This window comes from Oreochromis aureus, linkage group 14 (assembly GCF_013358895.1).
Source record: "Oreochromis aureus strain Israel breed Guangdong linkage group 14, ZZ_aureus, whole genome shotgun sequence".
Classification (NCBI taxonomy): domain Eukaryota; kingdom Metazoa; phylum Chordata; class Actinopteri; order Cichliformes; family Cichlidae; genus Oreochromis; species Oreochromis aureus.
This window is the reverse complement of record NC_052955.1, coordinates 17,158,666-17,184,931: the sequence shown is the minus strand read 5'-3', so window position 1 is coordinate 17,184,931 and position 26,266 is coordinate 17,158,666. Positions and strand designations below refer to the sequence as shown.

The window sequence follows — 26,266 nt, the reverse complement described above, 5'->3', positions numbered from 1 at the left end:
TTCTGGGTGGTCAACTTTGGTATTTCTTGAATATCAAATACAAAAAATGCAAATATAATTATTTTTAAGCTACCTTGCTTTTACGATGTTTACGCTTTTGTTTTGCCAGACTAAGAAAATAAACCTTTCTCAACTGTAAACGCTGTTAAAAAAAAAGGTTACAAACGGTTTTACTTTAGCGCCTAAAAAGCCAAAATTCGTGGTGTACTTGAAGGTAACGCCATTAAATGACCGGTAGGCCACCGTCGTGTCGTTTTGAGTAGGTTTGTAACGTTTTCTTAGAAATGATAAAGATTGTTATGGGTGACAACATTTTGTTTGGTCGCATTTTTCTTGGGTCTTTTCTTATTTACTGTACTTGTGGTCGTGGTTGCGTTTTTAACTGAGCTAAATCGTGTTTCTTTTTTGTTTTTTGTGTTTGGAAGCTCGTTAGCTTGTGCCACTTCAGGTGTCTCTGGAAGTTACAAAGCCTGAACGTTAAATACACTTGCCTCTGTTTCACCAGCGCTTCCTCTTTTACTTTAACCACATGCTGATACTTCACTTCGTGCAGCAGCGTTTCGCACACACTAGCTGAACAGCTCATGATCACAGACACATCATCATTTTCACGTCCTGCCAGGAGTTTTTAAAAACCTCTGCATCCCTGCCAGCTATTTTTAACAGCTGTGTACCACCGGAGGAGCACTTCAGGATCAGTCAGGTAAGATTAGCTCAAGTTTTTGTGTGTATGTGTGTGTCTTGTATCCGTTTGGTTGTTTTGCTTGGCTGAAAACGCGCATATAAGACTTGTCTCTTCTTATTGTTTGATCACAGGAAACTGGTACGGGCGTTTTAACTTAGGGCCAAGTTAAAATCAGGATTTTAAAAAGCTCTCGTGCTGCCCAAGCTCAAACCGCCCTTTAAACAAATGACTCACTGATAAGTCTCTTCATGTAGATTGGCTGTGTTTTCCATTTTAGCCACAAAGAGTATGCTGCTGATTGAACAAACAGATGAGTGGTTTTAATGGGAGTGCTTTACTGCCTTTATCACCCGGAGATCTATTTTTGAGGGAGTTTTTTTTTTTAATTTTTTTTATTTTATTTTGTTGGGTTTTTTTAAAGACTTGTTTTGAAATGATCAACTTCCCATAAACTATGTGTCACTGTATGAGCCCCTGCGGATGGCACAAGATTCACAGTTATTCACGCCAGCGTGAGTCATTATATAGGATTAGTTATTATTTGGATTATGAATATAGTGAACTGTGTGGTTCTGTATGAGCTGTATTTTCCATTGTTATCCTTCCTGTCTCATTTCCTGTAAGCATTCCTTTTGAGCTGTCACAGCAAATAACAATCACTTTACCTCACTGTGTTTCATTTATAATGGCGGAAAGGCTTGAAACGGCTTTCTGATAGAGGAAAAGTCATGATTTGACCCTTTTTACACACTACTGTCTTTTGTATTTACATGAGAAATGTTGCAAAACAGCAATTCCTATGAGCAGATAGAGGAAGTTGAAGCTGTGTTTTGACATAGATGACTAGAACGACTGTAAATGCATTATTAAAGGGAACAACCAGTGCTTTTCTTGTTTTCTATTATTTATATATATATAGTGGATGCTCAAATTAAAAAAATAACAAAGGAACAAAAGTTAAATAAGTGGGGTTAGCCTACCAGCAACCTGAAGCGTCACCCTGCTGGTACACTGTACATAAAAGATGGACTTGGACATGGCCATAGTGATATCACCTGTTGTTCATGAGTTCCCATTTTGAAGCACTGAACTTAGCGTTGTTTCCGTCGCCATCTTGGTGGTTTGAAACTAACCGTGATAACAAGGCGGATCTAGCGGAGAATCCGAGGGAGGCTGCACCCCCGTAGGCTAGTAACTTGTCAATCAAAGCGTACAGTTGTTTATTGGAGATGATTATTTTAAAAAATTGAAGTTTGACTTTATCTCAAGAAGGCTTGAAGCTACCAACCAAGACCATCAACACATCAGAAATAATATTAATAGCTGCTGTAACAAAACAATTTTCCAAGTATTGGATAAAGTGTTTATCGTATCCAACTTATCTTAAAAATAAAATAGAAAAATCAGAGGAGTCGCCCTCTGCTGGCCTTTACAAAGAATGCAGGACATGCAACCTACTTCCATCTTTTCTATACAGGTAGTAAGACTTATTTTATTTATGAGGGGCAGCCAATCAGAAGAAATCTGAATTAAAGAGGAGGGGAAGTGGATCTATGAGTGTTTCAGATAGTAAATGACTTCACAGGCTGCACCAAGGTCCAGTATAAGATAAAAGTGGGTTATTTTGCATGCTGTATTAGAATAGACAAAAGTACTCTTGTAGAGTCCATGAATAAAGATAAGTTGGAAATGATCTTAATAGTTTAACCCTTTAACCAGTGGAAACAAGTTACGTCATAAAAGTAGACCATCTAGATGGGCGAATTTGCTGTTGCAGCAATGAGCATTTTACATTTGTCTTCTTAAATCATCAAATTCTCAAATATTAATTTAAAGTGATTGTTTTTCGCTTTGGAAAATGTCCAAATTATGTAATGCAGACTATTTCAACTTTTAATTTGGACATATCAATGCTTTAAAGCATTTTGTTTTATGCCCAGTATTCCCTGTTTTTTTTTGTTTTTTTTTGTTTTTTTTTTTGTTTTTTGAATGAAACATAAGGATAGCAGTCTAAATGAAGCTTACTGGGACAAATGTATTGTGTCCAGACACAGGAGGGCAGTATTAGACAGACGTGACTAATGGTGAAACTGAGTAAATCTCAGTGAAACTGTTACAGTTTTCCCCCACACCAGCTTTTTTCCCCCCCTGTAATATTTAAATCTTTGTTCTTGTCACATTTTCCTGTAATTATACTCCAGTGCAGTTTCCAGTGAGCCTTCATCTGACAGTTTCTGTCCTGTAGTCTGGAAATAATATGTGACTTTTAAGGGTGATTAAGCACATACGAGTTTGCATTCTTGAATCAGGCGCTGGTTTAATGTGCTTTTGTTTTTGTGCTGCTATGGATCATATTATCATTGTGTCATCGGGGACTCTTTAGGTAAGGTAAGGGTTTAGGGTTTTGTTTGTCTATTGTCCTTGCAATTTTGCTTACTAAATCAGACATCATCTCCTTGTTTTCACAGATCAGTATAATCCCAGATGATTAACAGGGATTGATCAATATCACTGACTGGAGTGTGTGATTAATGGATTACTGTGGCTTGATGGAGTCACTGGCTAAGTAGTTTCGACTATCTGTTTTCTAAATCAAACACTGAGGGTGTGTCTGGGTCACTTCTACTACTACGGCATGCAGGATGGGCCAAACTCGCTCTGCTCTATCGCACAGCACTGCCACCCGAGGCAGAGCGAAATGGAAAGCGGGCGAGACAGCCCGTCGACTCCGTATCCGCAGACCTGGGAGCGGAGAAAAGGCGAAAAGTGACCAGTTAAACAGGAATCCGATGAAAAATAAAGTGCTGTCGTATTTGGGAAGGAGAAAGCGAGACTCTAGTCACGGGGAAGCGGATTTGGGTGGCGGAAACGCAGCTGGAGATCCAGCAACGCGCCGCGGCCACAGAGTAGGAAAGTTGCCGAGGGACGAGGTCGTGTCGGCGGTTGGGGAACAGCGAGCAGCCGCGGGTTGTTTTGACACGCCATCCGGCCTAGATGGAAATGCTGAACCGACACAGCACGTCGTGAACCGTGAAGCAACCGCTGGTTCATCCGATGCACCAGGCTTGGAAAGTCAGAGCTGTGAAGTCAGCGGTGCGGGCTGCGAGGAGCCGAAACCCGTGCGAGAGGACAATGCCTCGGATCCCCAGACGAGGGCCATGGAAGATAAGCCACTGGGGGGAAGCAACCACGATCCCATTGTGTCTCAGGATCGAGTATTAACTGGAAATAGACCGCGTTCATCCCACTCACCCCCTCTGAAGACCTCTGACCCGGACACTGAGGGGATTTTGTCTAGTTTGGCCTCTGATCAACTTTTCGACTGTGGACTTTCGATTAGGGACGATCAAGCCGAGGCTATAATGACAAAAACCGACTGTAGCACTGTTTCATGCACACCCAAAGCGACCGGGAAACTGAACAACAGCTGCCCGGTTGAAACAAAGAGCCAAACGGACTCTGATCAGACCAGCCAGAGTCCACCAGGAGGCCAGAGTTTTCCAGGAACCATACCCAAGCTCATCATAACCAGAGACCCCAGTCCGAACCGCTCCCAGGTCGCATCGAACCTGCTGAGAACGGAGCCCAACATCGGCTGTCTGGAACCTCAACCGGACGACGAGTCTCCCTGCTCGGACAGCGGCTGCGGAGGGTCTCCCGCTCTGATGCGGTCCCCCAGGAAGCTGTCCAACTCCTCTTCCATCGGCCTGTCCTCCGCCTCGTCCTTCGAGGAGTCCGAGGACGACTTCACAGGCAGCGACATCGAGTCCAGCCGGTCTCTGTGCAGTCCGGAGGATGGGACAGGGGTGAGTGTCTATTCAAGTCTTCTTCCGCAACAGACAACTTTTATAAAGTTGCAATATATTCTTCATACATATTTTAAAAGACCTTCAGCTGGACTCTGACAAGAAACCATAAACTGGTCTTACTGCTTCAGCTACCAAAAAATGAGTAATGCAAATGTTGTGTAATTGACCATATATGATGGGATTACAGTATTTGATTGAAGCTATTCTTCCATAAACAAACATGTTGTTAGGTGTGATCACATTGGAACTGATTGTAAAATTAAAATCAATCAAAAAGAAAATGAAACAAGGCGGTAACTGACTAGGTATTACATATTAAAGTCTAGCACACACACCCTACATAGGAAATGTACAGTAAACATTCCTGAATCCTGTGTCAGCCTCAACCACCATTACTTTATTTTGTCATCAGATTTAAACGGTGCATGAGAGCAGATGTGTCAGTCACTGCTGGTGCTATAAAGACAGTCAAGAACAGAAATTTGTTTAATATGTATCACGTTGATAATTAAAGGTCATTATTTGCCAGGAGGTGGAGATTTTTCAGCTGCTGTGGTGCAAATGAGGGGAAAAGGGCCCATTCATTCAGGAGAGACTTTTGATCTAATTCGTGTCATGTGTGGTAGAAGGCTTTGACTCACACTGCCCTGATAATGAAACATGACTGTAACAAATTTAAACCCAAAGGAGAGGAAAACGGTTATTATTGCCAGCCCCCACTTCTGTGTCCTTCCATCACCCATGCCACATGATCACATGGCTTTGATGAGCTCAGCCTGAGGACCATTTAAACATTGTTTGAATGCATTTCTTAACTGCTCGTCACTCGTTTACAGTCAGCACTTTGAGCTGTGACCAGCCTCCACGGGTGTTATTAGAGAGTTTATCATGAAGCCCCAAGAGGCTTACAGATATTCCTCTCCTCCATCCGGGAGAAGTAGCTTAAAGTTTAGTAGAAAGTTGTGATGATTTCCTCCGGTGTCAGGAAGCTTTGATGCACTGTTGACTACCATGCATGGAATGCTTTAAAAACAGGACGTGTCTATCTGTATCTTCTTATCATCATGGTGGCTCTGCGAATGCTGAATGTCCAGGCTTTCAGGCAGGGCCACATCCCCCCAAAAGATTTTCAGCTGTCAGTGTTGTGATTCATACTGTGATGTCCAGGACATAATGATCTTCCGGTGGATGTGCCGTCATATCGGAAAATCCACCTTTTTAATTTATTTATTCATTTTCATAGATCAGGAAAGATTGAGAAATGCGTCACCCATGAAAATTGGTGCAATTTGAAATTCACGGACATACATTAGACCACCCCAGAGCCTCCTCTTTAACATATATTACTTTTGCTTTTCTCCAAATTGTTTAGTCCTTCTCCAAGAGCTGCACCAAACACAGGCGTCTTTGAGATCACTGTGAGGTGGAGACAAGCTCCAGTTGATGTTTAATGATTTGATTATTCCTGTGAGTGAGGATCCAGGTCTAAATGTCAAAATAAAGACAGTGTGGGCAGCTTTCTTCCATCATGCAGGGTTTTACAAAACAAAATTCAGCAAAAACTTAATACAGCTTGTGTCACGATGGCTTGATTAGATTAAGTATAAAAATAACATCCATATCGAGTACACCCATCTAGTGATCTCAACCAACTGAAAGATGAACATTTTATCCACAAATGTTTGTCTGTTACTGTCGCCGCTTCAGTTTAGATCAAAGATTCTTTCTACTTGTGTTTCAAATGTAAAACATCACAAAAATGAGAAAAACCACACCTTAATCTCTTCTAAGAAGCCAGTGTGGTATCTTCAGATGTTTGTTTTTCTATATTCAGCAGTCTTAACACGCAAGCAGTGCTATAAAACAGACACTTTAAATCCTCACATTCAAAAAGGAAGAAATGAAAGTTTTTGCTTGAAAATTAGAAAAAATAAAATTCCATATAATTTTTAATACCCCCTCATGTTTACCGTCCCCTTTGGCAGTCATTCATTTAGTGTAAAGTCCATGAAATACCTCTGTCATGTTCAGATACACATTTCTGCAAACACATTGATTCACATATTGCATATCTTGAGTGAGCAGGCCAGTGGACAGTGTAATTTCCTGGCTATTATACCAACAGCCAGGAAGTGAGCAACCTGAGTAGTTGCACTTGAGCTGTTGTAACAAACAGGATGACGCTGGCCTGTGGTTTCTGATAACAGCTGGTTTTAATGGGCACATTTTGTCATATGTGCAGTTGTGTGGAAAGCGCTTTTGTTTGTTCTAATTAATAGAAAGGGGAATGTGTGTTTGTTATTAGCTGTTCAAAAAAAAAAAAAAGGCCGTGGCCATGCCGTCAGCTCACAAACAAACCTAACATTTTCTTCGCGAGGTGACGTGAGCAGATACTTGTTCACGCTTGCGCACACACACACACACACACACACACACACACACACACACACAGCGATGCCGTCTTGCATTCAGAGTTCATTGTGTGTCATGGAAAATTGGGCTGAAGGCTGAGCCGGTTGCTAGGCAACGTCTTTGCCATATATGGTGTTTTTTTTCTCCTTGTGTTGTTCGCTCGCACCAACAGTGTCTACTCTGTCCCTGACATTTGAATGCTATAAGATATAAATTCCTGCCGGCGTCTGCTGTGCACAGCAGCGCAGATATTTTTGCATGATCATGTCTTCCACGTGAGACACTCTTTCTCCCTCTACAGTTTGCCTGCACTTATATAAAAAGGCTTAATATTTTCCTCTTAAGACACTGTGAAACATACAGTGGAACGGAAAACAAGAGGAAAATTAGAGTAAGCAGACAAAAGAAGGAGCGCTCACAGATGAAAAAGATGCAGTGAAACTTTGAACACGTAGCCTACACTCGATGATTATTCTTATTTGTGCATGCTTATTCACTCATGAGCAACAATTGCAGACTTGTTTTCCGTCCCACACATCACTCCCACAGCACTTATACACAAAATCCACGATGCAGGAAAGTCCACGTTAGTTAAAAGTTAGCTTCGCTTTTATGTATATATGTGCACAACACAGAATTACCTGAGACATGATGTATCAGGTTAAGATGTAACACCCACACTGAAATAAAATCCAGTGGTGCAGGAAGCACCAGATTCAGAAGGGCTAAGAGTATCAACGCCTCGAGTAAAAATTCTCCATTACTTACAAGCAAATCATTTGCTTTTGGAAAGTTGGCTGTTTCTTATCAACAATCTATTAAGGAAGTAAAGAGCATCATATCTCTTAACCCTATATCAAACCTATAAAACTGTGCCTAACTGGATCATTAAACATGTTGTCAGTATCTGGAGTATTTTTTTAGGTCACTGTTCTGTTTTTGTAACTGTGCACTTGTGCTTTAGTTTTTACAATGTGCGACATTTTTAATGTTATATGGTTGTGCTCTGGATCTTATCTTTGAATACGTGCTTTTGCGCTTTTGGTTTTCCTATTACTGTATATAATTTCCATCAATCTCCCAGGGACAAGATATCAAAATGAGCCTGTATGACTTCATCTGGCACATTCACACTATGGACAATGTACACTGTCCCTTTTTAAATAAAATAAACAAAAACAAGACCAACAGCTTTTGAGTAAAAGCTTTTGAGTACTCACAGCATTTCGAGGGGGTGGGGTGGGGGGGATCATCATATCCTTCATTACATAAAATTAAAAGACGTGCATACAGTTAAAGAACACAATACTGGATCACTTAAAAAAACAAACAAACCCAAAAACCTGGAAGCAGTAAGACTTAACCTCCTGTCATAAACGCTAGAGCACTATCATTAAATCACACAACAGTAGAAGAAGACTCACTGATCCTTTCTAAGCCAGCAAATCAATTTTTGCTTATATATGCCATAATGTCCACATGTGTACAAATAAGTAATTTTGTTATTATGACTTGATGCACAAACACAAACTTTTAGTGTGATTTGTAAAGTACAAACAAAAAGCCAACTTAACCAGCCGATACATTTGGACTCACACGTAAGATATTGCTCTTTTTTTTTACTGAAGGAAAAATGTTACCAAAAATGACCATTCCATATAAGGAGTCCTTCACTGATAAATCTGCAAGTTAAATACTTAATATGCGAGCTGGAAAGTGAGCTGCTTTTCTTAGCTCAAGGTTTTCACTGGAACTATATCAAATTTTATGTAAATAAGAGTTGCCAAAATAATGTTTTTATAGTTAAATGTGCTCTGCAAATAGAATCAGCCGTTAGTGGAAAATCATTGAACACACTGAACGTAGGTATAAGTGGTCGAATACTTCCAAATAATCAGGAAACGGTGATATTAAAGGGAAAAAGTAGCAAATCCAGCAAATACCAAATGTATTTTCATTTGTCAGTGATCTCAACTGATGATGTAATACCGTGTTTTTGGCATATGCAAATAAACATTTCAAACATTATCAGATAAAAGAGGCATGTGAGTCTCTTTTCTGCAGATGGTTTTCGGGCGGAGGTTGAAGCCGGTGCCATCTTCTGTGCGTTCACTGGCCCACCACAGTGGAGCTTCGTGAGCTCTGAAGACTTGAGTGAAGGGAAAGGGATGTGGTTTATATAAAGTAGTTTTGAGAAAAGGGCTCTAAGAGTACCTGAAAGCACGCTTCGGGTTTGCATACAGTATGCTGTCACTCTCGTAGCTGACTGTCGTCGCCTGACAGGTTTAGCTTTGTCCCCATGCACAAACGCACACCTCCGTAGGCCGCATAGTAGTCAAGAGCTCATCATGCAGACAAAAGAGGAGCTCTGGGACTATATGGAAATGGTTGTTGGCTCTACCCCCACCTGCACTGAATCTCGCAGGAGATTGGCTAAGCATGAGGCTCAGGATAGGCCCAGAGGGGATTAGAGGATGAGAGAGTGAGACAGGAGAGAAACAAAGGTTTACACTGGGAGAAACAGAAGACGGCTCGCAGAGTGGGGGATTTGCGCCTTCGAGGACACAGGGTGAATGATTTCAGGGAGGAACTGCAAGTAAGAGGACTAGTTCAAACAGGCAGAAAGTGGCGAGAGCCAGAAAAGGGACAGCCTTAGGACACTTGGTGGATACCTTTGATGACAGCAACAAGAAATTGAGAAAGCGTGAAGAAATCAAAGGGTGGAGTACTAAAATTATGCAATGGTGCAAATTGTGAATTAGAGTGACAAAAAGGAGGTTGTAGAGACACATGAGTGATTATTTATCGGGCGATAAAGGAGACAAACAAACACCAAAAATTTACTGACTGACTGAAGGTGATTTACCAGAGGAAGACCGAGCAGGCAGTGGACTGAGTTATAGGAGGTTATAGATGACGGTGAAGGATCTCATGCCCACAGGGAGGCACACGTCCCTGACGTTTGATTTAAGAGACCCTGTCCTGATGGCCGGGGGCATTTTGTGTTGGTTGCGTTCTCGTGTCGTCTCCGGGGTCGTGTGTATCTGTGTCGGCACCTGCCTCCTCCTCCGCTACTGCTCTGTTTGCCAGGTAAGAAAAAGTTCCAAAAATAATTATTGAGAGAGCAGAGATACTGATTCAAATTTAACCTACCTCAGCCACTGTTATAAATATACGCTGATGTCATGCTTCCTCAGAAACATGATATAAGGGGAGATTATATCAAAGAGACTTGGGTATTCAAATAGAAACAAAAAAAAAGATTGCTGTTGTTGCTGTTACAGCATGTGTTACGCGTTCAGCCACAAAGAACTGTATCTGGGTTAAGAAGCCAGTAAGCCAGTAGCAGCAGGCTCACCATGCTGTACACTAAGTGCTTCAGAGGTTTTGGTGTCAATCACTGTGTGGCTATAACAGCTAAAAGTAATGTTTTGGAAAGGTGTACTAAATATTAACATTATAATTTAATAGCACCAAAAATTGAAGTAGCTCCCACAACTTGTTTTACCCAGCTGATCATTACAGGCCTCATTATGGGCTATAATTATTGAAGATAGGTCTTTTTTTCCTGACCACAGTGGCCTTTGGTGGTGGCTGTGCACATAGCCACAAATGGTCTACATATAGTTCAAGGCAAAGAGTCTGTTACATTACTCGTGTTATTTTTGACAATTTTACAAGCAAAGATGTGTTTTAATTTTTGAGTAATTTAACTTGAAGAGAAAAAAAATACCTCGTTAACTGGTGAGTCTTTAGTGGGCAATCATTTCTTTTATATGCTGGAAAATCGCCGCTAAAGGGCTTACTGAAGTGGCAGATGAACACCGTCCTTGTCTTGGATGCACTTTAGATGCTTTACACATCTAAAGTGGAAAATTTGTGGCCCTTGTGACGTCTCCTAGCAGCGCCATTGTTGTCATTGTCTGCTCATCGCAGAGGTGCTGTGCCGGGAAGTGTTTGGGCGTGTTCCTTCATGACAAGCACCGGTGACATTCCTGGAATTCCATCCCATAGGTCTAGGAAATGTGAAGAAGGGATGGGAGCACTACAGAAAAAAAAAAAAAAGAAAGTGGTAAAAGCAAGGGATCTCTGCCTGTTTCAATGCAGGAAAAAAGTTTAAAAATAACCCCACATGGGTGTAGATATGATTACTTTGTACATTCATCAGCTAAAAGCTGGATGGGAGGGGAAAGAAGCTTAGAAAACAAAGAGTAAACTTAACAGTTATGTATACAGTTTTCATGAGTTATATAAAAGAAAGTGGAGATGGCGAGGATTCGACTGTGTGGGGTGAAATGTGACCTCAGCATTTAAAACGTGTGTGTGTGTGGGACGGCTTCTTCGGTTTAAGCTGAAACGTCAAAAGCTCTTTATATGCTCTTTGGTGGGCTTCTGAACATTTATCAAACCACCCTTTTAAAAGTGCCTTAATGTCCACAAGAATATTAGCAGCATTAGTATTTGGCAGTGCATCCGCTGTTAAGGAGGTGCATTCAGCTCCACAGAGGCAGCACATTAAGCTGTCAGCATAGGGCCATTAGAGAGCCTGACCTGGACAAGAAAAGTGAAAGAAGAGAGGCTGAAGCATCACGTTTCTCCCCGCTCAGGCCTTCTGTCACTGAACTGGTCTCAAGATGGAAATAGATGCTGGTAATGACTAAATATTAGTGAGGAGAAGACGTAAAAGATTTGATAAGTAAACAGATTCTGTTTGGGCCACAGGTGGATGGTATTTTTGGACTTGTGCATTCAGAAAACTAATATTTATCTGTGATCAGTAATCACAGCATGTCGTTACAGCTGGCAGGAAATCTAGTCAAAAATTCAACTCTAAACTAAAAATGTTTAAATAAAGGTCGAGCATGTCTTTCTAGAGTCTTTCTAGAGTTTATGGTGACAGTTTTCTTGCCTGAGTGGAAAGTTTAAATGTCGCTGGCTTTTGTTGTGGGTTCATTTGGATATTTTCCCTTTGAGTTTGAATATAACTGTTCTTTTTGCAAATAAAGAGAAGAGGAGATGTGCTGAATAGGCTGATATATTTTTATTTATTTGAAGTCTAATCAGAGATTTGGTTTAGGGTAAATATCAGCTCAAACACATCCTGAGAGACTGTAGGGGTGTCATCAGGCAGTGGAAATAAATAAATAGGTGAGAAAAGAGAAAATGGAGAATAGCATTGTTTCATCACTATGATCCTGCACATCTATTAGTGTTTGTCTGTGGGTCAAATGAAGGTGTGGTTTGCTCAGTTAAGTGAGCAAGAGGAATTTTTGTCATGTTGAAAATTCAATCGTGTACGTCACATGTGGTGAGGTGTTGTTCTTCACCCAGAGGAGGCCGAGGTTAGGGTAAGGTGAATCTGTGGGTGTCGCTGGAGATTCGCTCCACAGCCGTCTCTTGTTGACTCTCTTCACCTTCGGCCTCTTGCTAAAACTCCTGGTAGTGACCTGCTCTCTGTTTTAAGCAGCATTTCTTTTTATTGTAGGCTTCGTGCCATCTCATGTTAAGATTAAACCTGTAATCCAGCCTGAGATCTGAGGTTGATAAACTGATGATAAAAGATTTAAATGCACACTCATTCTAGTCCTTAAGAGTGGTTACAACCTTACATGTTTGATTCAAGTTATCACGCTAATATACCTGAATAAATAATCCAAAATTAAAGTAAAACCCTTGGGAAAGTTTCATCCCAATACGTAAAACTGCTCCTTCTCCTTCAGCCAAAAAGTGTTTTTAAGGCTTTCAAACTGTTGCGAACAGTTTAAACTTGAAGCATTTTTTCCCCTTCTTCTTCTTCTTCTGAGGTAAACACATACGCAGTGTTTCCAGTGTGTTTATGTTCCTGGATTAAGACTGTTTTACTGTGACAGTTTCAAAGAGCAGCTGGGGGAAGGAGTGTAGAGCAATGGGAAGAGCAATGTCTCCCTCTCTCACACGCACACAGACAGAAATAGTTGTAAAAAAGATAACTTTTATGGTTATGGCCTCTTGCATTTTATTACTCGCAGAAACCGGTTTTGTTGCCCAGTGCTAATTTTCTTTCTGCTCGTTTAACCTAATTGTTTCTGTGCTTTAAACCGGTATGGTGCATAGAAGCATTGTAGGACTTAATCAGCTGAAATGTAAAACACACACACACACACTCCCATCCAGAACTGGCTGTCTGTTTGTTGTGATTTCCCACACACATGTTCTAATCAATCAGTATCAGGCGCCTGTCTAACTGCTTGCGTCAAAGCGGCTGTTGCACACTGTCCTTGTTCTAGTGTTTCCCAACACAGATTACTGTAACCCGCACACAGACCCACAAGCTTGCAAACACAGAGGTTCTGTTTTACGACACCACAGTGGAGGCTTTGGTAAATGTTTTATGAGTGGGCTTTGTCGTGTATGCGGCACACCTGGCCTTGGGAAGGGGAGGGTCTGTCCAATGTCTACTGATATGTTTGTGTGGGTATGAGGACAGTACAGGTTGGGTTTTCCTTTTAATGAGTAATCAGTCTTTTGGCCTGCACTCAGCTCAGTACTTTGTCCAGGAAAGAAAGCTCCTTTTCTGATTAGTCAGAGCTTCAGATTTATTATGTGTGTGACCGCCCATGCTTTTTTTTTAAACAAGGCAATGAAACGATCTGTTGTTTTTTTTTCATCTTCCAGAATAAGTCCTGGCACAAGCTGAAGACCATGGTTCACTGGTCCCCCTTTGTCGTGTCCTTCAAGAAGCGTTACCCATGGGTGCAGCTTGCTGGCCATGCAGGTATGTATACACCTGCATATCAGACGCATTTATATGGAGGTTCCTTCTAAGAAAAGAACAAAAGATTTTATGCTACTGTCGTATCTACTGAAAGGCTGGCAAGCAGAAAGATTAAGGGCCAGCTCTATCCTGCTCACTTGTATGCCTTTTTTTTTTTTATCTCCCTTTTTCTTCAGATCTGCAGACAAACAAAAATGCACCTACATGTTGTAGTTTCTGATCTTTCTGTCTCATGCGTCATTAATTTTCTTTCCCTATCTTTCTCCAAGGTAACTTCCAGGCTGGGGAGTACGGGCGCTTGTTGAAGCGATACTGTGAGTGTGAGCAGCAGTGCCTGCAGAAGCTAATGACGGACTCTCTGCGCCCCCATGTGCCCGGATATTACGGCGTAGTACAAAAAGACGACCACGACTACAACCTGATGGATGACCTGCTGGCTGACTTTGACTCTCCTTCCATCATGGACTGTAAAATGGGCAGCAGGTATGACTCGACATGTGACAAAGAAAGTGTATTTGTGTAAAAAGCATTTTTCCAAAACCAGCTTGTGCCTTAGGAAGGCAAAATGAGCCTTAAGGATTTACCTTCATGCATATTTACTCTTGAATCGTGTATGTAGAATGAAGGCTGTGCAAACATTGAAATCTAACTCGAACTCTCAGGACTTACTTGGAGGAGGAGCTGACAAAAGCCAGGGAGCGTCCACGTTTGAGGAAGGACATGTACGACAAAATGATCGCCGTGGACCCCGGGGCTCCAACAGAGGAGGAACGGGCCAAGCAGGGTGTCCTCAAACCGCGGTACATGCAGTGGAGGGAGACACTTAGCTCCACCGCCACCCTGGGCTTCCGGATCGAAGGCATTAAGGTAAGACGTCATGCTGAACACACAAACACGTTTGGCCTGAAGACCTCCGCTTCAAGAGAATAAACAGCTGTGCTTGTTGCTGCAAAGAAGTAAACCAATCAGCGGGAGTAAACACTTATCAGTTTGTTCACAAGACAGACCACGTGCACTGGGGTGAAATGGAAAATGTGGTTGGTTAATGTGCAGTCATTAGGGGGACTGTTTGTTCTTTCAAAAATAAATCCGAGGCTGGTTATCAGTGTGTGCCAATAGTGAATTTGCATGCTACTCAGAGACTAAAGAATATATCTGATGACACAGTGTATTAAAGGCTCGCTGCGGCTGTATTTTCCAGTTGAACGAGTTTTGTGACTGTGAAATTTATTTAGAGCCACTTGCTTTCACCTCGAACCTCAACAAAACACAACTGTTAAAACCTTCATTTGTGCAGATAGTAGCGTGAATCAGCATGTATAAGCTGAAGTGAGTCATTATGACATTTTTGATGGTTTCCTTTTTTTCTTCCTTTTTTTTCTATATAGAGAGCTGATGGAACTTGCAACACCAACTTTAAGAAGACAAAGCACAGAGAGCAAGTGATGCAGGCCTTGGAGGACTTTGTCGATGGCAACACTCAGATTCTGGTATGTTACTTGTTCAGTTCTTACGTTTTGTAAATGCAAAAAGCCAAAAAAATGGGGAAAAACCAGCTAGAATCAGCAGCTGCTTAGTTTAACTCGACCTGTAAGAAGAGGAAACTGCTATCGTGACTCTGTCAGCTCCTCTGAAGGTCACTAACATGTTGTTCTGTTATTTAGAGAAGTCTCTCACTGACTTGCATCAGACACATAGACAAGAAGTTGTTACTTTGTTCTTAGATTTGTACAAATGAGACAAACCAGATGTGGCATGTTCATTAGTAAATGTTAGAGATGCTGCTTTATGCTCCACTGCTTCTCGGGTCTGCACTGTGCTCACGTCCTCCATACAGGACTTACATCCTTGTTTCACGCGGTAGCACCTGCATCAAACAAGGATGTAAGGTTTTACACTTACCTTTAAATAAGAAAGAAGAACAAAAAGTGTTTTTTGGTTTTTTTGGCTCCAATTTGCAAATTCCTTTCTGTTTCTGGTCCCACAGTCTCAGTTCCTGTGTCCTTTTTTTCTGTTTTCCTCAGAAACTCTATCTGCAGCGGTTGGAGGAACTACGCTCAGCCCTGGAGCAGTCACAGTTCTTCAGGACACACGAGGTGAGACGGACTCTGTTCTGACTTCTTTTAACGGACCTGTTGTCTGTGTTGCTGATTTGATATAATCCCATCAACGCTGCATAACTAAACTCACTGGTCTTGCTGGTTTATCGATTGCAGGTCGTGGGCAGCTCTCTTCTGTTCGTGCACGACGCCTCAGGAAAAGCCAAAGTCTGGATGATCGACTTTGGAAAGACGGTCCCCTTGCCGACACCTCAAACCCTCGACCACAGGACTCCCTGGGTGGAGGGCAACAGGGAGGACGGCTACCTGTGGGGACTGGACAACCTCATAGACATCTTCAGCACAATGCTCCTGGAGACTCCTTGAGCGAGACACGGGACTGCAGTAAGAGACTAATGGGACGTTGGAGAAGAAGATTATACAAACTAAGACTGACAGAGGAATGGCTAAAAGAGGGCCACCACTTCAGTTACTCCTTTCAGGGCTCACACCAAGTGACTTTATCTACTTGTACCAGTGTGAGAAGGGCGGGCGAAGTGGAATATGTCAAAAGGTTAACGTTATGCATTATGTGGAATAAGGGGGCAGATGGCACGAGCTGTTAAATTTAAAGCACAATTGTAACTTTGTTTTATTTTACTTGGGCTGTGGTTTATTTTCTGAGAGTACAGTCCTCTGCACTCATGGACCTCTAGCAGTCACTTTTTATTGCAGAGACACTTGTAACATGGCTCATCTCGCTCCTCCTCGCAGCTCCCTCTGTTGGCGAGAGGTGGCCAGAGCAGCCACCTCCTCAGCCGTGGTCTTGACCCACAGGAGCGTGTTTTTGTTTGTGTGTTTGTTTTTAGTTGTTTTTTTTTTAACGAGCCTCTGAGGAGCGTTGGAGTGTTGTTGTTTTTTTTGTTTGTTTGTTTGTTTGTTTTGTTTTTTTTCCATCATGGACCACTTTTGATGACTAAGTATACAGCAACACTAAAAACAGTGGTCAGACCACGTGTTAACTAACTCAGCATGTAAATACAGTTTAATTTAACTTTGTTTTGTTTTTCCCTGCCTTGGTATAGCCTTCTTACTGTGTTTGTATGATTTCTGTGCCTGGCTTTTTTAAAAAAAGAAACTGAGCTATCTGATCATTCCAGTTGCAGTGGACTCGTGCTATTTTACTTCCAAAAGAGTTCACCCAAGTATGAATCGATTTACATCGAAATCCCACAGTTTTAACTTTTCTTAGAAACAGATTTTTCTTAATTGGACTTTTGTATGAAAATGCAGTGATTTTTAGTAAGAAGCTCGACAGCCTTGTTTGTCTGGAGTTTGTTGCACTATGGATTCTCACAAAGCCATTGAACAAAACATGCGGGGCATCTGTGTGTCTGCAGCAGCGGTTTAAGTATTGGGTTTACTGTTCAACGTAAATATTTCTGCCTGTTATCTCGATTCTCTGATCAGTGTTGCTTTAGTCTGTGAAACTGGAATTACCCGATTAATCTGATCAGATCGTGTGGGCTCTGACTTAAACGCAAACTCAAAACCAAAAAAAAAAACAAAAACCTGTGTACGAGTGATGACTGGTGTCTGAGTAAAACAGAACTAAGTTAAAGGACACCGTTGTAAACATAATTAAGCTAGGATAGACAGGAGGAATGTGGGTTTTAACATTTTTGTATGCAACATTGAAAGTTTACAAAGAAGCGACACTGTTATACGTGCAGGCCGTGCTTGTGAGCATGTGCATCAGATCCCGATGGGAATGTGACGCGTTGGTGAACGTCAAGTGTCCAGTCTTCCTTTGACAGTGTCAGGCAGCACTGTTTGGGTGGGTGGGGGTGTGGTTAACTCGGCACACACATTTCACACATGAGTGCTGTGAACGCGTGACTTAACAAGATTGGAATTCGAATTCAAGAGTTTAGATTTTTCATCTCCGAAGGGTAAACATGCCAGGAGAGACAGATAGTATAGTGTTTACAAAGTGTTAAAAACCTTTGCCCAGAAAGTCTCTATATTTGTAAAATGTCAAACTATCAGGTTTTCAAAGAGGGTGCTGCTTTGTAAGCAAGAAAACTGGATTCGTGACCACATTTTGTACTTTAAAGGCAGCGCTTTTCACAGAAAGCACAGATGGACTTGTTGAAACTGTTTATAAATCTCTGCTTTGTCCAGAAGGTCGTGGATTACAATAAAATGAAAGTGGAGAGTTTTCAGAGTTTTGGGGGATTTTTATTGTAATTTTTTTTCAGTTGTCTTCATGCAAACGCACACACAACAAATCATATACTTTTGTAAAAGAGCGCGGAATCAAGATGATCTAACATTTAATTATAAATTTAACACTACTGTAAGAATATGTCCTGTTCAGTCAGCTGTGACCTTTTATCACAAGTTTCTAAATAAAACCAGATGAATCATTTTGTGTTGAGCTGTCCCTGAAAACTGCGATGGAGGAAACTTTGTGTAAAAACTAGATGACAGTTTATTTTTGTTTGATAAGATAATTAGCAGTGCAAAAGTGCAGAGACAAGGAAACCACCTTAATGAAGATCAGAATCAAATACTTTAATAATCCCTAAGGAAATTATGTAGATGTGACAGAAGCTTCTTTTTTTAAAATGTTACAAGTAATTTAGGAATCAAAGTGCCAGTTTATCATTCTGAATTTTGGCTGTAGAAATTCCTCATTTAGAGGTGATACTGTGCCTCAGAACTGAGGAATGGCTCGTGATTTGCATCATCTGCCAAACATGCTGGAGGCACTGTTATAGTATGGGCATGTTTGGCTTCCAGTGGAACTGGATCAAGAGTGTTTGATGGTGTGACTGCTGATAGAAGCAGCAGGACATTTGTGAACTGTGCATGGCTTCTGCTCAAATTCAGCCAAACACTGCAAACCTGGTGCTTCATAAACAACCTACAAGCTTCTTAAGGGGGACAAACTGTAAGCCTATAAATGGGTTAGTCACAATTATTTAACTAAGCCGGATTTTTACTTGGTAACGGGCCTGTAGGGAGGAAATAAAGCATTTCATAATATCCAGCCAGGCTTCAGGCAGTCACCGACTGCAAATGAGGTTCATCGGAGCAGATTTTATAATTATCTTAGTTTATCTGATTATTTTTGAGCCCATGGAAACTGATGGGCTCTTCACATTCATTTGTCTACTCACACATTTTAAGAGCACATGATCAAAATGACTTGCGCGTCTTTCTTTTTTTTGTGCAACAATGGTTCAAAATCAGAGAGAAAACCATGATTTCACCCAACAATTACACAAAATTCTGACAGCATTGGAAAATCAACAAGTCTTCTGATCTTGTCACACGTTAATGGCCAGTGTGAGTTACGGGTCAAAACCAGCATGTGTCCTGTAGTGTCTGGAGCATTTGAGTTGAAAGAAACTGAACATTTATGGCTCTTATAGAGGTTTCACCTCCCATCTGAAAGGCTTTTTCAGCTCTAAAGGCTGATGAGGAGTCTCAGGTATTCAGTATCTCTTCAGTGTGGTTTTTACCTTGGAGGCAGTCTTTAACTCGCCCTATAATGACGAGTCACTGCCACATGAGCGAGGATGTAAATTCTTTGAACTGCCTTTGATTGAAGCGCTTAAAACTACCGTGATGTGGATGATTGAGGACCTGCACAACTAGAAGTATGTTTTCAGCACCTGCAAAAATACAGCAACAACCAACACAGGCTTTTATCTCCTGACATATTTTCTAAGCTTTCTGCTCTACAAAAGCATTCATTTGAATGACAGACTATCAACACATCTGTAACAGAAAAGTAAACCTGTTTGATTTAGCAGTGTTTAAACAAGCTCAACAGCAGCCAGAAAAGCAACATTTGAAACTTTATTTCTCCACTCCTGCTCAAAGTGGGGGGTTTTTCACCTCGCTCACTGTTATCACTGTCAGGAGGAATTTCCCCCGACATGCCCATCCTGCTCCTTCAATTGTTTTTCTGTCAAAATGTTTTTAAAGCCGTCTTTACTGTGCAAGTAAGTAAGTAAAGTAAGTAAAATTTTATTTATATAGCACCTTTCAAGATAAAAATCACAAAGTGCTTTACAGAGGCACTTTGTGATAGTGCCTCTGTAAAGTGTGATAATAAGCGACAGCATGAGACATGATAGCAAACACACGAAAACCTTCCCTGCACCTTCACACAGTCACAAATGTAAATAAAAAAATATGCTTTCTATTTACCATTTATGTCATTTTAGATTTCTAAATAAGCTTATTGTGCGTTCTCCTCACACCCTGTGCTCCTGTAGCCGGGTGTCACGAGTGCCTGGCAGTGACTCACAAACATTGTTGGACTGCTTTTTAAGTTTTTTGACCATTCTGGTTTGTTGCAACCATAAAAAAAAAAAAAAAACTTATCTGGACAAAGGACTTAAGGTCCTTAAGGTCATTTAACACCAAGCATGCTGCAAAAAAGCGACACAAAATTCAGAAATTTCTTGATCCAAACTTGCTAAGTAATTTATATACATCCCAAACTTGTTGTGTTTTTGTGAAAAATCCATCCTCAAAAAACACACTGTGAGCAAAATGAAGTAGATGTCAAACTGAGAGGAGCTGAGATTCAAACTGAGATTCTGGGTTCATCCGATTGTCACGAGAAGGAAGCAGCAGGGAGAATTTGATGGTTTGATCCAAGAGTTAAAAGTTGTGTCACGACTGTTTCGTGCATATTTCAGGATGTCAGTGGGGCAGTTTGAGCTCTTGTTGGCAGAGTTGGGATCTGAGGAGGTAGAGGAATCTTTTCAGAGAGCCGATTGACCTGGAGGTGTGCATCTGACGTAAAATAGTATTACGTTACTATTAAGTTTATCATTGCGTATTCGGTACTGTGCTATGAGCATGCGTTTTTTCCAAACGCAGTGATCTGATTGAAAAATTGGAAAGATTGAGCTTGGTTTGAAAAAATAAATGTTCCAAACAAATTCCTCCAGAGAAATTACACGGTCTGTGTTCTTAACTGTTTGGTGGTGTAACAGGCAAAAATGACATGAACACTGTTCCTCTCCAAATAAATTGTGATTATTATAAAAAACTAATTTTTTACAGTCAAACTGACACAATCCTCGTCAGTGGAAAATTATAAAACGACTACACATTTTACAAAAACAGTGACCAGAGCATGGCTGAACATGTGGGCGTGGCTTCTCCCTGATAACCCTTACTTTAAAGCCCTTTTAATTAAATAAATATTGTGTGTCTGCTTCACTGTGTGGACCTTGTGTGGAGCAGCACCGCCTTTCCAGCCAGACCGGCCTCCAACCCTCCTTTGGGAACCACATACTTGGTGCCATCACTGGCTCTCTGAGGGTCCATCATCCTCAGCTGCTCATTGCTCTGAGCTACAGTGTCCAAACTCCACAGCTGGTAGCGCAGGCTTTTACCTTGCTTAGCCAGGATGTAAGCATCTTTGATTGCCGTGCTGCTGGCGGGACAAGATGAGCAGCTGTCGGCAGCGAGGTAGAGCCACGGCAGAGAGGGATCAGGCTGGGCGTGCTCTTTACTGACACTCCCCTGGTCCACTCCGAGGAGAACGCCTGGAATGAATGAAACTCTGTTACTGTGTGCTCTGATTAGTTAAACTAGGCTCACTTAAAGGGAAATCCTACATAATAAACCCTGCCTTAGGTTAGGTTAACTTAGCATTCTTACCTGAAGCGACTGCCCAGTGCGCCCTGTGGCCACTACGCTGGCACGGCTCATGGTTGTAATCCTCGTCATAGCTGTAAAAACTGTCAAGGCGTTTGGGGCTTCTCTTTAATTACAAATCTAAATCTACTGCTTTTGCTTCACAGCAACCCTTTCCCCATGGTTTGGTCCAGGATACGGGATGAGAACAGGCTGTCTCCCCCACAGGTGTGAGATGATGGCTGCAGCATTATTACCACTCAGACCCCCCGAAAGGAGCTCGGCCTTGCAGCCACACACCTCTTCTGCCAGCAGGGCCATATTGTCAGCTGACAAAATAAAAAAGATTGAGAACATAAAGAAACCAAAATTCACCAGCTTGAAACTGAATGTTTACGTGCTTGTGGAACATTAAATTAAATATCAGCTGCAAAATGTGTCATAAAAGGTCCAAATGTTTAATCACAGCCCCCACCTGTTTCTTTTGTGCTATTTTTTTGCCCCCAATTACAAAAAGACCTGAAGAGTTTAAACATTTTTATTTTATACCCGAGAACATTTCACCCTGAGCCGTGTATCCCCTGCTCAGAGCTGTCTGAACCACCGTCTCCATGTCGACACTCAGCCGTGGCTGCCGTAGGTGAGCAGCCATCCACAAAGCCACCAGACCACACCTACAAGGTTACCAGAAATAACACACTGAACAAATATGTCACCCACTCACGTGAAAGGATTCAGGTAAACCAAATAACTCAGTACTAAAAACAATAAAATACTATAGCAGTTAAAAATTGTTGTGGAAACAGGCGTGCTATGCAACATACTTCTTAGCCAAAAATAGATTGAGGTGTTGAGTGACAGGTATTACAGTGACGCTTCACTTTAATGACTTACTGTGGACCATCTTGAATGAGTGAAGGCACGTAGGTGTTCACCAGAATCCACTGAAGGTCCTTCCTGAAACTGAAGAACAAACAAATGGCACAGCATAACATGAAGGCATGGAGTTTGTTAACCGTTTATCTGATGCACTTACACAAATGCAGAAATTTGTACAAAAGAAAAAGTTTTTTTCTCAGCCATGAATCAATTCTAAGCATCAGTGCCATGGGCTGTGTCCTATTATCTGCATCAAAACTGTAGCAGTTTACAGCATGTGAGTGTTTGCTATCCCCAACTGTTTCTAATCCCTGCTTTCTGATTTTTTTTATACTCACATGTTAATCAACTGGCTGATAGCTATATTGGCTGCCACGGTTTCAGGATACTTTGAGGAGTCAAATGCCAGCATTATAAAAAGCTTCTTTCACAGAACTATCATATACAGTACTGTGCAAAAGTCTTGAGCCACCCTGGCTGCTTTTCATTCAATTCAATTGAATTCAGTTTTATTTATACATCGCCAAATCACAACAACAGTCACCTCAAGGTGCTTTATATTGTAAGGTAGACCCTACAATAATACATACAGAGTAAAACCCAACAATCATACGACCCCCTATGAGCAGGCATTTTGGCAACAGTGGGAAGGAAAAAGTCCCTTTTAACAGGAAGAAACCTCCAGCAGAACCAGGCTCAGGAAAGAGCCGCCATCTGCCGCGACCGGTTGGGGTGAGGGGAGGAAGACAGGACAAAAGACATGCCGTGGAATAGAGCCAGAGATAATTAATAAGTAATGATTCAATGCAGTGAGGTCTATTAACACATCGTGAGTGAGAAAGGTGACTAAAGAAGTACTCAGTGCATCATGGGAATCCCCCAGCAGCCTACACCTATTGCAGCACATAGTTAGTGCTGGATCAGGGTCACCTTTATTCCACTGACAGTGTGTTTGGAATCATTGTCATGCTGAAAAGGAATCTGATGCCAATCAGATGCTTTCCAGATGGGACTGACGGTGGATCAAAATGTGATGGTACTTCTCTGCATTTATAATTCAATCTCATGTAATTCGGTATACGTCAGCTGCTTGTTTTCCTTCCTTAAGGACAGCTTCTTGAAAGCCACCCTTTCAGTGAGACCATTTCTGATGAGGCTTCAGTGAACAGTAGATGGATAAACTGAAAGGCCAGATCCATCTGATACTGGTTCCAGTCTTTACTGGATTTTTTCCTTTTTTCTACAAGGACATTGCTTTCAGATATTTTTCATCTGCTAAAGTTTTTAGGCCTTTCACTTCTTTTGTCCTCTATTTTGCAGTTCTCTCAAATATTTAAGAGCACACTACACACCAAGCAAAAATACTATTTCATGTCTGCCAAACTGTATTGTCTGACACTTTTTCATAGATTCAACTAAAGAAATGGGAACAAATTATGTGTTTATATAACAGGCTGGTAGTAACAAAGTGCCCATAGATACAATTTAAAGTAAGTACTTTTCCAATTTGTCTGTAACGTGACTCACACTGACAACGGTTTGAGTTAGGTTCCCTTTTTATGCCATGATTCATAGGTCAGTATTAAGTTGCACAAAAAAGATTATTCCTCTGAATAAATGTCAAATGGGAGGACTGGACTGAGAATGAGTGGAAAAAGCAGCCAGTGTCCAAAGAAAAACTTTTCAAAGACCTTCAGAAAGTCTGAAGAAGTATTGTTTAAGACCACTTTTTAAAAAAATGACAAGAAGGTCTCACTCTTGGCTCAGGACTTTTGCCCTAAACTGGACATTCAGTTTTATTGACTTCGTGTCAGAGATATCTTCAGGCAACTCTCTGTTCTTGGGGTTAAAATACAATACAATAATATCACAATACAATAGGATAATGCAACTTTGTAGCAAAGTTGTAGTAGTACTCAATACAAAACAACATAACCATCAGAGAAACACACTCTTTGTATACAGTGCATTGTGGTGTCTGTGTGTGTACTATTTTTAAACTTTTTAATTAAATTAACAAATCTCTCACTTTACTGCTGTCCTTCATTCTCCCTGTGAGATTCATGTTCTTCACTGCAAGCTAGTTAAGGTCTCTCTTTACTTTACTGTAATTCATAATTAGAGCCATTTGTGTATATTAGAGTTATTTGTTATATTTTGTAACTTTGTAGCATTATTTCATTTAGTTTAGCTAGTTACTGTTCTTACTGTCTTGGAGCAGCTGTGATCACATAATTACCTGTGTGATTAATAAAGTATCCTGATTCTGACTGTGGGATACTTATCGACTCATAAGTTCATCCGTTCAGACATCTGACCAGGATGCCTCCAGGACACTACAGGAGAGGTGTTTTGGGCCGGCCCAGGACACACTGAAGAGATTATATCTCTGAGATGTTCCTGAGCAAACCCAGTGTCCCCTCAGGAGAGATGGAGGAAGATGAGATGGAGGTCTGCTTCCCCCACCACCCACATAAGTGGCAGAAAATAGATGCATATATTGCTCTGTCAATACTTTATCTCACTGCTCACTGGTTCTGGATTATATAACTGTACATTCGGAGATGTGTCCTGATCCGTGGGTTTTGTTATGTTTTAGGTTTTCTGGACTTTAGATTTCTTTTCACTGTTATTCCTTAAGGTTCTTATTTTTTAAGCTTGTTACTTTAATTCTGGTTTATATTGGTTATTAATAGGTAACTCTTTGTTTAGCCTAGCCTCCCCAAGTGTCTTCTTGTATCTTGTAGTTAAGTTGTTGTCTCTGTGTTAAGTGTCCCTCTGTTACATTACTCACTTGGTGAATCCTTCCCTCTTATGTTTGGTTTTTAGTTCCTGTGTCTTTGATTAGTTAAACCGCGTGGTTGTGTTGTTTGTCCCTAAAAACATTAGATCAGTTATCACAGTCATGGCTGATTATGCTGCACATGGATTTTCAACCAATAACCTCTATGGTTGTGTTGGCAAATGAAACATTTGAACTGCACAATGGATCCGCTTGATCAACTTGAGCATGACTGTGTGACAAATGTCTGCCAAGCATGTGAGCACTTAAAAATAAAATTCATGTGCAGATTTAGCAATTTTCCACACAAAGCGAAAACATCCATGATAAAACCTGACCTGGTCTCCCTCTGACTGATCAGCAAGCAAGCCTCTGTGTGATCTCCCTCTACAGCACTCCTACTGCTGGCTATAGTCTGATACAGCTTCTTCTTTGGTGCTGACGTTTGAGGTGGTGTACATGGAGCAGGTGGAGGAGGTGGAGGCGGTGGAGGTGGCAGGGAGCATTCCACTGACATCTTCTCCTATCCTGAGGAATTGTAGACTGAGAAAGTAGAAATTAGGGGCAAGCTACAGCAAGCCAATATAAACAGTGTAATTACAGAACCTGCAACTACCTGCCCAACTTCCACTTCTTATAATAAGCTAATAACTAAACCTGTCAACATACAGGGCCAAATGACGAACGTTATTCGATGTTGGAAACTATTTTAGTGCAAACTGGTGTGCAGAAATTATATAAAAGCACTTCGTTTCTGGTCTTTCGCACACTTACCCTACACCCACTTGTCTAACTAGCAAAGCCAGCTAACAACACCCGGCTTGTCCCCAAATTTGGCAGTACTACTCTCGCGCTGTGTCTTCTTCTTCTTCTTCTTTGTGTAGTCACACCTCAGGAACGTAAAAACATACCGCCCTCCAGTGCATCTAAATTATCTCAATACCGACTGCAAAATTAATACATATGACTCTAACTGCTAGTTAAATATGAAGCTAAAGATAAATTATAAGAATTTAAAAAAAAAAAAACTGCTGGCGCTAAGCTAACCCGGACAAAAATATGTGTTACACCATAATCTGAACTCTGAGAAGAATTGTATCAGAATGTCTGCCCCTATGTTATATTTTTATCCAAAACTGTGACACAAAATATTATGTTGCCACAATGATTGGAAACAGCTACAACAGGAAAAAATTATTATTATTTAATAATAAAATGGAACACGGATGTTAAACA

General features: G+C 41.2%; 2 protein-coding genes across 5 annotated transcripts; one reads left to right on the top strand and one right to left on the bottom strand.

Annotated features, from left to right (window-relative positions):
* Positions 1–236: 236 nt before the first annotated feature.
* itpkcb (inositol-trisphosphate 3-kinase Cb) lies at positions 237–17,926 on the top strand. Its single transcript, XM_031744026.2, has 8 exons — positions 237–703; positions 3,154–4,491; positions 13,561–13,660; positions 13,930–14,143; positions 14,323–14,527; positions 15,049–15,150; positions 15,685–15,756; positions 15,877–17,926. The coding sequence occupies exons 2-8, from the start codon at positions 3,328–3,330 to the stop codon at positions 16,084–16,086; spliced, it is 2,067 nt and encodes a 688-aa protein (XP_031599886.1). The 5' UTR covers positions 237–703; positions 3,154–3,327; the 3' UTR covers positions 16,087–17,926.
* Positions 9,890–26,261, bottom strand: c14h19orf54 (chromosome 14 C19orf54 homolog). Of its 4 annotated transcripts, XR_005608216.1 has the most exons (9): positions 25,805–26,256; positions 25,369–25,573; positions 22,264–22,332; positions 21,919–22,043; positions 21,569–21,698; positions 21,394–21,464; positions 21,126–21,278; positions 10,640–10,951; positions 9,890–9,985 (listed from the first exon to the last, which is right to left on the bottom strand). XR_005608216.1 is itself a non-coding variant. In XM_039598345.1 (8 exons), exons 2-8 carry the CDS (start codon positions 25,545–25,547, stop codon positions 20,325–20,327), a joined length of 867 nt encoding a protein of 288 aa, XP_039454279.1. In that variant the 5' UTR covers positions 25,548–25,573; positions 25,805–26,261; the 3' UTR covers positions 16,645–20,324. The 4 variants fall into 4 exon arrangements, 3 of the variants coding, with proteins under 3 accessions (XP_039454279.1, XP_031599888.1, XP_031599887.1); XM_039598345.1 differs by lacking the exons at positions 9,890–9,985; positions 10,640–10,951 and adding an exon at positions 16,645–20,464 and having other exon boundaries at positions 25,805–26,261; XM_031744028.2 differs by lacking the exons at positions 9,890–9,985; positions 10,640–10,951 and adding an exon at positions 25,647–25,687 and having other exon boundaries at positions 20,742–21,278; positions 25,805–26,258.
* Positions 26,262–26,266: the final 5 nt, after the last annotated feature.

Excerpts from the sequence above, each read along its gene's own strand:
- itpkcb (XM_031744026.2), top strand. The coding sequence starts at position 3,328 with ATGGGCCAAACTCGCTCTGCTCTATCGCACAGCACTGCCACCCGAGGC. Across the intron at positions 4,492-13,560 it reads GTCCGGAGGATGGGACAGGG|AATAAGTCCTGGCACAAGCT; the intron begins GTGAGTGTCTAT and ends TTCATCTTCCAG. Across the intron at positions 14,144-14,322 it reads GACTGTAAAATGGGCAGCAG|GACTTACTTGGAGGAGGAGC; the intron begins GTATGACTCGAC and ends TCGAACTCTCAG.
- c14h19orf54 (XM_031744028.2), bottom strand. The coding sequence starts at position 25,547 with ATGTCAGTGGAATGCTCCCTGCCACCTCCACCGCCTCCACCTCCTCCA. Across the intron at positions 21,699-21,918 it reads TCAGGGTGAAATGTTCTCGG|CTGACAATATGGCCCTGCTG; the intron begins GTATAAAATAAA and ends TTATTTTGTCAG. Across the intron at positions 21,279-21,393 it reads GCACTGGGCAGTCGCTTCAG|GCGTTCTCCTCGGAGTGGAC; the intron begins GTAAGAATGCTA and ends CATTCATTCCAG.